Source organism: Bubalus bubalis, chromosome 5 (assembly GCF_019923935.1).
Source record: "Bubalus bubalis isolate 160015118507 breed Murrah chromosome 5, NDDB_SH_1, whole genome shotgun sequence".
Taxonomy (NCBI): domain Eukaryota; kingdom Metazoa; phylum Chordata; class Mammalia; order Artiodactyla; family Bovidae; genus Bubalus; species Bubalus bubalis.
This window is the reverse complement of record NC_059161.1, coordinates 49354290-49368366: the sequence shown is the minus strand read 5'-3', so window position 1 is coordinate 49368366 and position 14077 is coordinate 49354290. Positions and strand designations below refer to the sequence as shown.

Sequence of the window (14077 nt, the reverse complement as noted above, 5' to 3'; positions counted from 1 at the left end):
GGTTAGGTCATTAGGATGGAGCCCTCATGAATGAGATTAGTGTCTTTATAGGAAGAGACAAGAGAGCTTGTTTGTGGTCTTTCTCTGCCTTCTATCCTGTGAAGAAATGACTGCGGGCAAATCAGGAAGAGCGCTCTCATCAGATACAGACTTTGCCAGAACCTTGACCTTGGACTGCTCAGCCTTCAGAACTGAGAGAAATACGTTTTTGTTGTTCAGCCACCCAGTCTATGGTATTTTTGTTATAGTAGCTGGAACAGACTAAGACAGCATTACAGAACAGAGCTAAACTGAATTTGTAAAGGATTATGAAAGAACACAGGGAGTGTTGTGCCTCTCAGAAGCTAGACAATTTTTATTTCAGAAACTATTTAACAATCTAAGCAAAATATGTTTTGCTTTTAAGAATGTATCAGAATGATTTTCCCCCTCCATAATGATACATTTCAGCTCAATGAAGCATGAGAAAGGAATTCAAATGTTTTGTTATGCTAGTCACTGAGTAGGCAAGAATAGCATTTCCTACTCTGAGGCACAAAGGACAACTTTCTAATTAACTCAGCAGTTTGGACTCACCATTTTTTTTTATATAAAACATTACTATCAATCCTATTTTAATGGGATAATTATAGCAAATCATGATTAACTTTTCTTTCGGCCATTAGCAAGAGAGAGATATAGAAAGATAAGATGTTAGAAATGTTAGTTTAAAACATACCTACACTTCCCATACTCTTAATATCAGTAATTGTTAAATTGAGCTGAGCCTGACTAAAATGTGGTTTTTGGACAAAGAATGATCAAAAGCCTTATTCTGGCATTACAATCCATCTTATTGCCCTTTGTTTAATTGAGAAAGTGGCATTTATTCCAGAGAGAATTCCCTTATTTTATCTTGTGTTTCCATTCCATAAGTCAGGGTGCTAATTAGGGATTACAGGTATTCCAAGAAGCCCCAAACCCATCCTCCAATTATGCTAAAGGTTTATAGCCTCAAAAAAAAAAAAAAAAAAAAAAAAAAACCCATAGAAAAATCACCTTCCACCTCCTGCCACACAAGTGTGTGCATATGTGTGCATACACACACACCCCTTTCCCATCATCTCAATTCCTTTAAAAAGTCACCGACTCGAAGCTGAAGTCACAAATTTTGGGGGAAAGGTTAAGAATCACTGACTCAGGGACTTCCCTGGTGATCCAGCGGCTGACACTCTGAGCTCCCAATGAAGGGGGCCTGGGTCTGATCCCTGGTCAGGGAACTAGGTCGCACATGCTGCCACCAAGAGTTTGCATGCCACAACTAAGGCCCAGTACAGTCAAATAAATAAAAACATGTAAAAAAATGAACTACTCACTCAAATTCTGCCTTGAAGTCTTCATGACTCACAATCGTTTACACTCGAAAGCTTAAACTTTTGACTTCTCCCACAAAAATGGGTTGACAAGTTACTTCATCTTGTTGGGCCTTAGTTTTTTCATATGCAAAGTGAGAGGACTGGACAAGATGGTCTTTGGGAAAACCTCTCAGGGAGGGCCGCTGCTGGCACTTGCACAATGCCAGAGTGCCAGCGCCAGGCAGCATCTTCTCCCCAGTGTCACCCTCCCAGGCGACCCAGTGCTGAGGAGTAAGCAGGGCCAAAGACCACCAGGGTCCTTCTTGGCTGTGCTGGGTTTCACTGCTGCTTGGGCTTGCGGTGAACTGGGGCTACTCTCTAGGTGAGGTGCTTGGGCTTCTCATTGTGGTGGTTTCCCTTGTTGCAGATCACGGGCTCTCGGTCATGTGGACCTCAGTAGTTGTGGTGCTGTGGGCTCAGCAGTTGTGGTCCCTGGGCTCTAGAGCACAGGCTCAATAGTTGTGGCCCATAGGCTTCATTGCTCTCCAGCATGCAGGATCTTCCTGGAACAGGGATCCAACCTGTGTTTCCTGCGCTGGCAGGGGGATTCTTTACCACCAAGCCACTAGGGAAGCCCCACTAGGGTCTTGTCCTTTAGATGCTGTTGGTACTTTTGCCTTCTTATGCCAGCTCTATCATGCAGGATGGTTCCTACGCTGCACTGAATGCCCAGTTAGGATGCCTAGTACTAAACAGAATTACCATAAAATACTCAACATTTTTTGAGTGTTCTTTATGTAAGCTGGCACTGAAAGACTACAAACTTCCTCCCTGCTTACCCATGAATCATTTCATGCAGTTTGCTCTGTGTAGATATTTCAGGCAAAGAAAACCAGAAAATTAGTGTTCCATATACAATGTTAATGTGCCATCCTATCAGAAATCTGATGTAATTAAACTGAAACGTGCTGCTTACCCTTCTCTGTCTGCACTTAATAATGAAGCCAACAGAAAAATATACCCATACAACTTGATCAGCCGTCCTAAAGGCAGTCATATCAATAATGAAAAACAAAAATGGCCCTCATGCTTTCTTTTCCACGTGGTTTACTATGACTTTTTTGTCCAGTAGCCTTTAATGGAGAACATCTTCCCCACACTTTGTCTTTGCAAGAATGAGCCTGCTAAACTCAAGAATGACATGGCAGCAGCTATAGAGAAAAGTCCTGCCTCATCACTTAGCCATTCAGGTTGGCTCCAGGGCCAGTGCAGCCCTCCCAGCAGGGCACCTACAGTTCCTGAGCCTGGAGGTCCGGTGTCGCCGCAGCACACTGTGCATGCGCAAGGGAGGGCCAGCTCTAGGGCAGATGCGGAGCACTCTGCGTCTGCTGTGGGCGGAGCCAAGGCGGTGATGGTGAAGAAACCATGAAGATTAATGAGTCAGAACGTTTTCTTCAAGTCTCCTTTCTCTGGAGATACAGGTTGGAGAAGGGGTCAAAATAAGAAAGAAAGAAAGGAGAAAAAACCCCAAACTAACTACAGGAGCTTAGCCGACTCAACCAAAACCAGCAGAGCATAGAAAAGAACTGTAATTAGGGAGTGGAAGTTCACATGAGTTTATTTCCCAGAAGAGCTAACAATTCAATTTTCAAAGCTATCAAGCCAGCTATCCTGATGAATGAGCATGTTTTATTTAGGCAGTCTATTTCTCCCCAACCCACAAAAGCACACAAAAATAGAAAGCTCAGATTCCTTTCTACTGTCTGGCATGTTTAAGGGAGTGGGGAGAGTAATCCCTGGTGAGTGAGCAGTGAGATCCAAAATTTTCCATCACATTAGGACACTGGAAATGAATGTTAAAGGCTGACTCAAATCTTTTCTTTTTGCTTTGGTAAAGTTTTAGGATGAGGAAAGGAAGAAATGATGAATTTGATCATTTGCATACTATTTCAATAACTCTGACCTTGGTGAGTTGGAAGGCATGAAATTTTCTCCTTGGTATTGCCTGGCATCACTTCCTGAACAAGCAAGAGCTACACTGGCCACTTCTACTTGTTGAACAAATGAATAAGAGCTTTGTTAGAACTTTAAAAAAGATCTTATTTAAAATTTTAATCTAATTTTCAATTTTTTTGCTATCCTCTTGTAATCAGAATATAAACTGAATGGGAATCTTGGCTTCTTCTTCCTTACAGTGTCACAAGGGCTTAGTAATTGAATGAGTTCTGCTCTAAAAATGTTAATAAATCTGTAAAGGGAAAGAATCTCTACTGAAAACCACACATGGTTCATTTATTTTTTTCTATCCTATAGTCTACACACCAAATAAGGAGAAGTTTGGAATTAAACTAAGTCTAGACAATATAGGACCTGGTAACATGAGCCAAGCAGTGAGTGAGAGTGAGTGTGTGTTTGTGTGCGGAGGGGGAGATGTTATTTAGAGAATATGCTTTATGTTTTGTTGTTGTTCAGTTGCTAAGTCACGTCCAACTCCTCGTGATCCCATGGACTGTAGCACGCCAGGCTCCTCTGTTCTCCACTGTCTCCCAGAGTTTGTGCAAATTTATGTTCTTTGAGTCGGTGATGCTATCTAACTATCTCATCCTCTGCCACCACCACCACCACTCTGCCTTTTCCTTTTGACTTCAATCTTTCCCAGCATCAGGGTCTTTTCCAATAAATTGGTTCTTCGTATCAAGTGGCCAAATTATTGGAGCTTCAGTATCAGTTCTTCCAATGAATATCCAGGGTTGATTTACTTTAGGATTGATCTGGTTTGATCTCCTTGCAGTCCAAGAGACACTCAAGAGTCTTCTCCTGCACCACAATTCGAAAGCATCAATTCTTCAGCACTCAGCCTTCTTTAAGGTCCAACTCTCACATCCGTACATGACTACTGGAAAAACCACAGCTTTGACTATATGGACCTTTGTTAGTAAAGTGGTATCTCTGCTTTTAACACACTGTCTAGGTTTGTCATAGAATTTTTTTAAAAAATAGAGGTCAAAATATGCTGTAACAGAGTTTGAAAAGTAGTGCTAAATAAGAGGCAGATGACTGAAAATCAAGCACTGTGAAGAAGGGCCTCCCAGGTGGCACTAGTGGTAAAACAAAACAAAACAAAACAAAAAAAACCCGCTTGCCAGTGCAGGAAACATAAGAGGTGCAGGTTTGATCCCTGAGTTGGGAAGATTTTCTGGAGAAGGAAATAGCAACCCACTCCAGTATTCTTGAAAGGAGAAACCCATGGACAGAGCAGCCTGGCAGACTACAGTCCATAGGGTCGCAGACGACACGACTGAAGCAACTTAGCACATGAAGAAGAATAGTGGCTCCCACCTATATTGCCTGAAAAAAATAATCTAGCCAGACAAGCAAGTCTGTTTCTAAACCACAACTCTGAGGACTCCTCGGAATTGCCTGCCTTGGGGCTGCACAGTCTACAGAGAAATCTTAGTGAAGTGCTTCAGAAATGCACAGATGTGCGGGCATGAGTGGTGGTCAGGATCCAGCATGATGGGAACCACAACCCTTCTTCTACCCAGAAACTAGGCAAAGGGGGGTCCCCAGGAGAAGAAAACAGCATTTGTAGCTCAGGAGAGGTGGCCGAGGCTGAAGTCCAGGCAAGCATTTTCACAGGAGGCTGGAGTCCCTGGAGACCAGGATATACACCCCCTCTCCCCTCTGCAGGCATGTGGCCCAGAGCAGCCCACCAGCTTCTGTGTACTGTCCCCAGCAGTGGTGCCTCCACAGTACCTGGAACACAGTATGTCTACAGATATTCACTGAGTATATATATATACTGTATATATATGGCAAGCCCACCTCAACCTGGTTCCAGTTCAATTTTCCATAATTCTTCACGTTTCTTTCATCCAATTTTTATGATCTTTTCAAATTCTAAAGAGTCTGTTCCCTTGCTGCTATTGTTGTTGTCGCTCAGTCATGTCTGGCTCTTTTGCGACCCCATGGACTGTAGCCCGCCAGGCTCATCCGTTCATGGAATTCTCCAGACAAGAATACTGGAGTGGGTTGCCATGCCCTCCTCCAGGGGATCTTCCCAACTCAGGGATTGAACCCGCATCTCTTAACATCTCCTACATTGGCAGACGGGCTCTTTACCACTGAGCCACCTGGGAAGTCTTCCCTGTTGCTAGCACCCACCTATAGGAGTTTTCTTGTATTCACAAAGCATATTTGAGGGAACAAGGGCAGAGAGTTGGTGATTCCATTCTTCCAAGGCATTCTTGGAGATCATGGAGGAAAAGAAGGTCTCTTTTCCCTTCATGCTTCATGCATTTCCCTTCAGGAATTCTTCTAGGAAGAGGAGAATTAACCATCCCTAATGTAACTGTCCGGAGAAAGCAATGGCACCCCACTCCAGTACTCTTGCCTGGAAAATCCCATGGACGGAGGAGCCTGGTGGCCTGCACCCCATGGGGTCGCTGAGAGCCGGACATGACTGAGCAACTTCACTTTGACTTTTCACTTTCATGCACTGGAGAAGGAAATGGCAACCCCCTCCAGTGTTCTTGCCTGGAGAATCCCAGGGACGGGGGAGGCTGGTGGGCTGCTGTCTATGGGGTCGCACAGGGTCGGACACGACTGAAGCGACTCAGCAGCAGCAGCAGCAGCCATGTAACTGTCACTATCACCACTCTCACCCTTAAAAGCATATACGCCCCCGTGGTGGGGCTGCAGAGCCAAATACTGAGTGAGTTAAGCAGATAATATACGCTTTGCTCTAGAAGCTTGTAATCCAACACTAAGAGCTCTGACATTAATCTGTGACACACTAACAAATGAACCTTAAACATGGATGTTAATTAATTGTGCAAACAAATTTCATGAAGAGCTTTTCCTGACTTAGGAGAAGGAACCATGTTCAAACAGATTAGAAATATCATTTACATAAAGTCAAACCCATGAAATATAAACAGGGACTAAGCTGCTTTGATCCACTAATCATCTTTATCTGTTCATTAAGAATGTCTCTACACGACCACTTAGTACTATAGCTTCTTTATATAACTTGAAAGTTAGACAGAATTACTTGAAGTCTGTGATTCCAAGTTTTCCTTAAGTCAAACATCCTTCATCTTGGTCCAAGTCAGTGAGATGTCTAAGGCTGACTCTTAAAATGATGAGATTGTAAGTGCTGTCAGGGCAGGGATTCTGCCTGTATGTCCATTGCAGCAAGCCTAGTGCTCAGCACAGGGCCTGACACATAGAAAAGTGAAAGTGTTACCAGCTCAGTCATGTCCGACTCTGTGACCCCATGGACTGCAGCCCACCAGGCTCCTCTGTCCATGGAATTCTCCACGAAAGAATACTAGAGCAGGTAACCATTCCTTCTCCAGGGGATCTTCCCGACCCAGGGATGGAACTCTGGTCTTCTACACTGCAGGCAGATTCTTTACTATCTGAGCCATAGAAGATGCTCAATAAACATTTGCTGTATGCCAAGTACTACTCTAGGTGCTGGGGATTCTGAGATATTTCCTGTGTGTGTGTGTACTGTGCTTCGGCTCCAGGTACACTGAAGTTACCCCAAGTCTGTCCATCACTGTGGTCTCCAGGAAAGCTTCTGCCTCAAGAAGCACTTGGTGGCCAGCAATAACTCCGGGTGGAGAGCCTGGTGGGCTGAGGGAGGAAAGTTCTTGCTGGAGACAGACGGCAGTGGGATGAGAGGAAGGGAGGGTGGGGCACCCCTGACTTGCTGTGTGTCTACCCTGGCCCATCACTGCCCTTTCCCTCTCAACCACGACTCTGAAAAGGGAAGCCTGTCCTCTACAGGATGAAGGTGACTGGTTCCCAGTTCATTCTGCTGCCCTTATGGTCCCATTACTTCATTGTCTCCACTCGAGTTTTTAAAGGTCACTTGAAACAGAAGGGAATAAAATGTCTCACAGGTCCTGACCCCTGGGTTTGACTCAGGAGGCACTGGGAAATCTCCTGCTCCCTCAGGGCCTCAGTTTTATTGGGGGTAACTGTAAACAAACCCACAAAATGTATCTTCGGGTCTCCTGAGGAAGTCCTTGGTGGTTGAAGATGAGAATTGGGGCTGGGCTGGGCTTGCTCCTCACTGGGCCTCAAAAACCCCAGCCCCACCCCACTCCCAGGTTAAAAAATTGAGTTACTCTTGGCAATTCTATGAAACTTTTATACTTCAAATGTAATAGCGCCAATTCTTTATGTTCTATATGAAACTCCACTGTATTTCTTTGAAATGTTAATATGTAAATTGTGCAACAGAGATAAATTGTCAGGGATTTTTCCATACAGGTAAGAAGAATGCTGATGCTGGGAAAGATAGAAGGCAGGACGAGAAGGGGATGACAGAGGACGAGATGGGTGGATGGCATCACTGACTCGATGGACATGAGCTTGAGTAAGCTTCGGGAGATGGTGAAGGACAGGGCAGCCTGGCATGCTGCAGTCCATGGGGTTGCAAAGAGTTGGACATGACTGAGCAAATGAAGAAAAACAAGAAGAATGCTGGAGAAGGAAGTGGCAACCCACTCTGGTATTTTTGCCTGGGAATATGCCTGGGAAATCCCATGGACAGATGGGCTACAGTCCCTGGGGTCTCGAAGAGTTGGACACAGCTGAGCAACTCAGCACAAGAATGCAGTTCCTCATGGTAGTGGACTATCAGGAGGTGAGAAAAGCATGAGCTGGTAAATGGACCTCCGCTAAGTTCAGGCCACTGGTGCCACCGTGGCAGAGTCATGGGCGTCTCGCACTCTGAGAAGCACACGCCTCCGAGGGAGGAGGCAGGAGGAGGTGAACTTCTCTACCTCTGGTTTCAATCACACACGTTTTCAAGTGAAAGTATATAATGACACTGCCTTCCAGAAAACATACCCCCTCCCGCTGTCACTTCCTCTCCACCAGTGCCTACGTCTCCATGCCCAGCTGGAAAGCTGCCGCGAGGTCGATCGTCAGACAGAAGTCACACCTGTCATCTTCTGAGAAACTCAGCCTGATGACCCCACTTCCATGGACAAACTCCGGGTTTCCTGCATTCCTGGCTGGTGATGTCACCCTTTCTCTCCCATTCAAAAGAGCACATTGGACTGCAGATGAGTGAGAGGGACAATATTTTGCTTTTGAAAAAAGTAAGGGTATCATTTGTGAGCTTTAGGTTATGAATGACTTTAATATTAATTGTAGGTATACCTGGTCTTATGCTGCTTATCTTACTTTTACGTCTATCTGATCACTACATATAGTACATCTTGGAATCAAGATCAAACCAGTGCCCCCCAAATTATTTTCATTCAAGCCCCAGCTCATCGTGGCTGGAAACAGTACTTCTGCTGGTTAAGGCCCCTCCTGATGCCCTGAGCCCTTAGTGACAGAATTCCAGGAAGGGGCGCCGGGATGAGGGAAGCGGGGCAGAAGGTCCTATGCTCGGGGCCCAGGTCCACCTGAACGTATATCTGCAACAACCATTTTAGAAACCACAGACTGGGCCACTGTCACAGACGGAGGAGGATGGTTTCTTATGTGGTTCATTTTGAGGCATCCTGGACAGGGTCATAGTAGGGGTACATGGGTGCCCCAGGTTGGCTAATAGTTGGGTACCTCTTTAGAGTGACAGCATTCACATATACTCAGAAGAGAAGTAGGAAGGAGAGCAGGAGAGGAAAAGGACACTGCAGTGGGAATTTGATGCCATTTTGTCCAGTGTGGTTCAGCTTTGGCATTAAAGTTCCAAACTCCTCTTAGCTAAACCAAAGTCCATGCACACTTAAAAATAATTCTGAAGGTAAATTTTCTGTTATGTGTACCTTACCACAATTAAATTAAAAAAAAATTTTTTTAAGCCCTGCTATTACTTGTATCCATCCTTCCTAGAAGGCAGTCTATCAGCCATCCAGTATGACCTCCGTGTGCCCCCAAAGGGGTGCCACTACCACCCATGTGAGTCCTGCTCATGGGGTTTCCTCCATTTCCTTCCATGGCTGGTGATGCTCAGCAGCCCTTGTAGGCTGAGCCCAGGCCACTGTCCTGCTTCCTGGCTTCCTGCTTTACCTCTGGGCTTAGGAAAGTCCTATCCAATGTCATGGAGCATTCCAGGATTGAATGCCTTCCCTTAGAATAAGCATTATGGACTGTAACCCACCAGGCTCCTCTGTCTGTGTGATTTTCCAGGTAAGAATACTGGAGTGACCTGCTATTTCCTTCTCTGGGGATCTTCCTGATCAAGGGATTGAGCCTGCATCTCCTGAGTCTCCTACATTGGCAGGCAAATTATTTACTGCTGAGTCACCTGGGAAGCCCAGAATAAGCATTGCTTGGGACTAAAGAAGGAAGAAGACACAGTAGAAATTCATTCAATGACTGATTTCACTTTCTTAAAGAAGGTACTAAACTGATTTTTGGGCTTTCCCTGATAGCTCAGTTGATAAAGAATCTGCCTGCTATGTGGGAGATCTGGGTTTGATCCCTGAATTGGGAAGATCCCCTGAAGAAGGGAAAGGCAACCCACTCCAGTATTCTGGCCTGAAGAATTAATTCCATGGACTTAATTATAGTCCATGGGGTCACAAAGAGTTGGACATGACTGAGTGACTTTCACTTTCACTTTCACACTGATTTTTAAAAGTTGGATCAAGTGTCTGACAGAGATGGAAGGAATACCTGAAGTAAAATTTACTGTGTGCAAAGACCAGAAAGTGTATGGCATGCTTGATACTTGGAGAGGAGTTTGGTGTAGTTGGTTAGTTGGAAATAGAGTGATTAAAAAAAAAAGAAGAATATTGCTCTATTCAACATAATCTTAAAATGTAAACTCTGTTGGCAAGAGTAGCAGAGTAGATTAGCAAGTTAGTACTTTCCCAGTGGGTGGTGAAATTGAGGATGGTAAGATATGGGAGGAAGCAGGAGAAGAGAGAAAAGCAGAAAGGAAGAAGGGCAGAGGGCGTGGGGTAAATTCCAGAAGGACCACAAGTCAGGCTGAGGCCACTGAAGACCGTGAACCTGGGAATAACCACACTGAGGGTCAAGGGGAAAGGGAATCAGTGACCTAAATGAGGAAAGTCTTCCAGGAGTTATGTATGGATGTCAGAGTTGGACCATAAAGAATGCTGAGCGCTGAAGAATTGATGTTTTCAAACTGTGGTGCCGGAGAAGACTCTTGAGAGTCCCTTGGACTGCAAGGAGATCAAACCTGTCAGTCCTAAAGGATATCAACCCTGAATATTCATTGGAAGGACTGACACTGAAGCTGAAGCTCCAATACTTTGGCCATCTGATGCAAAGAGCCCACTTACTGGAAAAGAACCTGATGCTGAGAAAGATTGAGGGCAGGAGGAGAAGGGGGTGACAGGGGATGAGATGGTTGGATGGCATCATCGACTCAAGAGTTTAAGCAAACTCTTGGAGGTGGTGAAGGACAGGGAAGCCTGGCGTGCTGCAGTCCATGCAGTTGCAAAGAGTCAGACAAGACTAAGCGACTGAACAACAGCAACAACAAATAAGGAAAATCTTAGTCCACATAGTTGAGCAGTCACTCCCCTCAGCAAGACCTACAGCTTCCAAAATGAGTGCTGTTGAGTCTGGTGAGAGACTGGCAAGGTGGCATGGTCCAGCCTACTTGTGATGAAAGCAAAAGAAAGAAAACAACCACCCCTCTCTTCAGCTAAATGTTTTTAATAAGTCCTAGGTTATTTATCCATTGAAGAGTAAACTGTAAGTCACTTCACCCAGACGTTCATCTCAGAAGAGAGAGTTAAGAGATGACATATAAAAACAAAGTTATCCTAAACACAGCTGAGCCAGGTCTTGAAATGGTGTCCCTACATCTCATTATGTGCCTCATCTCTAAGTAACTGTAACAATTCAAAATTGCATTTCTTGGCTAGAACGGCACACAGCAAATGCTCCCCAGAAATCCCATCAGTGGTCTGGTTCAAAGAAGAACTTGTGATTTCTCTAACAGGGAGGAACAATGAAAGTGTCACAGGGGAATGACAGAGCATCTTTATGTCTTATTCCTGTACGGTCTCTTGGTCTCTCCTGCTTCTGCCTTCCATCTTTTGTGCTTTGGGGTCTTTTCTTTAATTGGTTACACTTCTGTCAATCAATACAAGGCTGAGGTTTGTTTTTTTTTTCCTGCCAAAATCAAACCACATCTCCAATAGATGGAATGTCTTAATTTACCACTTACAAAGGAAAATTTTACAGTCCTTCCCAATGAATTTCATTTTGTCTCCTTCTCTCCCTGTCACCTTCTTGTTTTAATTATCCAACTGAGCCCCCATTCTCTTCCCTGCCTTTGACACAGAACCCCACAGTCGAAACTTGAGTGGATACAGCCCAGGTGCCTACCTTGCCCAAGCCTGGGGTGTCCTTCACCTTGTTGACGGCCCTCAGCAGGCAGGGCGGGGCCGGGGGTGGGGACGTCTGGAGAATCCCGCTGAAGCTGGTGGCAAAGAGAGGTGGCTCGGCAACAGAAGAAGTGGAAGGCCGATGCTTCTTCTTCTTAGATGAGAGATTTAACTTCTGGGCAGCTCTGGAGGGAAAAAGAAAAAAGACCATAAAGGAAAAAGTATGGCACAATCAGACATGCTAGGGTCACTTTATGTCCTTTCCCTTAAAGAAGCCCCTAGTTCTTACTGCAGTAAATAGTTCTCTCTCTTCCTCCAAGGGCCAGGTGGTGGCCCCTAATTGTAACCAAGTAAATCCAGTGTTGTGCATGCCATGCTGTGCCATCGCTTCAGGCATGTCCAACGGTGTGACCCTATGGACTGCAGCCTGCCAGGGCCCTCTGTCCATGGAATTCTCCAGGCAACAATACTGGAATGGGTTGCCATTTCCTCTGCCAGGGGGAAATCTTCCTGACCCAAGGATCAAACCCACGTCTCTTACGTTTCCTGCACTGAAAGGCAGGTTCTTTGCCACTAGCGCCATGAGTGAACCCAGGGAGTTGCCCGATCCTTCACATGGCAGAGCAACGGCATGACCTCACATGGTTCCGCAGCCTCCATCCACAAAGAACTGCTTATTATCCACGAACACTCAGCTTAAGCATGAATAAAGCTGGCCATCTTTGGGGATAAACAGTACCAATTAGGTTAATCATTTCATAACTTCTGGTATAAACTCAAGTGTGAGAAACCTTATGAGTTTCTTAGAAACTCTAACACGTTGTAAAATCCAGACTGGTCTGAGGAAGAACCACGTGGTGACTGTTCAACGTATGCTATGGATGTGATTGTGGAAGAAAAACACAGACCCCAGTGCAGTGGGGAAGTATAAATCAAGCTGCTAAAGAAACATAACACCTAATCAGAATTAGGAAGGGTCCTGAGACTAGGGGCAGCTCATGAGGAAAGCAGGCTTTTGTGCAGGGTGCTCTTTCACTACAAAATGCAATTCATGGGCAAGAGCAAGGGGTGACAGAGTCAGAACTCACAAAGGTGGCAGAGGACGCAAACGAAAAGGTGGGAGGGAGGGCGCTGCCGTCGTTAATAACATTTGTTGTTCTCATCACATCTTCCCTCATTAGAACATTCTGCTGCTGCTGCTGCTAAGTCGCTTCAGTCGTGTCCAACTCTGTGCGACCCCATAGACGGCAGCCCACCAGGCTCCCCTGTCCCTGGGATTCTCCAGGCAAGAACACTGGAGTGGGTTGCCATTTCCTTCTCCAATGCATGAAAGTGAAAAGTGAAAGTGAAGTCCCTCAGTCGTGCCTGACTCTTAGCGACCCCATGGACTGCAGCCTACCAGGCTTCTCCATCCATGGGATTTTCCAGGCAAGAGTACTGGAGTGGGGTGCCGTTGCCTTCTCTGTAGTGTCCTACAACACCTGAAATACGACAATCTTATCATAGAGGAGAGGGGAAAATAAGGCAAAGGCACAGACTATAACACACTCACTTCTGGATTCATTCTTGGTGTTTTCACACTATATTCTTGTTCTAAGAATTCCAGTTTCCTTACCAAAGGTGAAGAAACATTTTAGCTGCTGCTTAAAACAAATGGTATTTTGTTTTGATGTATTCTACACATCAAAACCTTATAATCCATCCTGTGTTTTTACCAACTGCATAACAGGTCACAAGCAAGGTAGCTCAAAAAGATTAAATTAGCATTGTTTCCACCCCTCCCCACTTCCCACCACCTTCCCTCTTCATGTATGAATCTTAAAGCTCTGGACTGGTTAATTTTAATTTTGTATCAGTAACTGCCATGCTTTTGACAAATCCCCTGAGCTACAAAATGGCCACTGCACAAATACAGCAAATAGAATTACCACTTCAAAGCTTAATTTTTTTCTTAGCTGTGAAATTGAACATCTTTTTCACAAGAGTGATTTTCAGAGGAGTGATGCATGAGGAATGACAGATTTTGATGGAATGATACCCTAACAGTCCCAAGGCCAAACTTAGGGACCTCTATAGTGAATCTATGTAAGATGATGAAAAATGAAGGGCGCTAGAAAGACATTTCCACAGTGCTTTCTTTCCCCAATCAGAAAAAAAAAAAAAAAAAAAACCCACACATAGGAGTAATTTTTTCTCCTGCTTTCATTGCCACTCTTTCTGATACTGCCCCTCTAAAATTAAAGGTGAAGTGGGATTGTTTGGTGACCGGTCTGGTGCATCTCTTGGGAGTTTTCATTACTCTGTGGGATTTTCTCCTTGAACAAACAGTGAGTCATCCAGAGGTGTGTGTGTGGACATCACGTTCTACTGACAGCAACCTCTTACTGCTTTCAAGTCAGGGTGCCC

The 14077-nt window shown here is 44.9% G+C and overlaps 1 protein-coding gene across 2 annotated transcripts in view; it reads right to left on the bottom strand.

Annotated features, from left to right (window-relative positions):
* The window catches only part of KIF26B (kinesin family member 26B), a 517024-nt gene that overhangs the window by 143448 nt on the left and 359499 nt on the right, over nt 1-14077 (bottom strand). For both annotated transcript variants that reach the window (XM_025286019.3, XM_044943071.2), the window contains one exon: nt 11673-11856. In XM_025286019.3, the coding sequence (XP_025141804.3) occupies nt 11673-11856 (184 nt within the window). The remainder of the gene's footprint in view (nt 1-11672; nt 11857-14077) is intronic.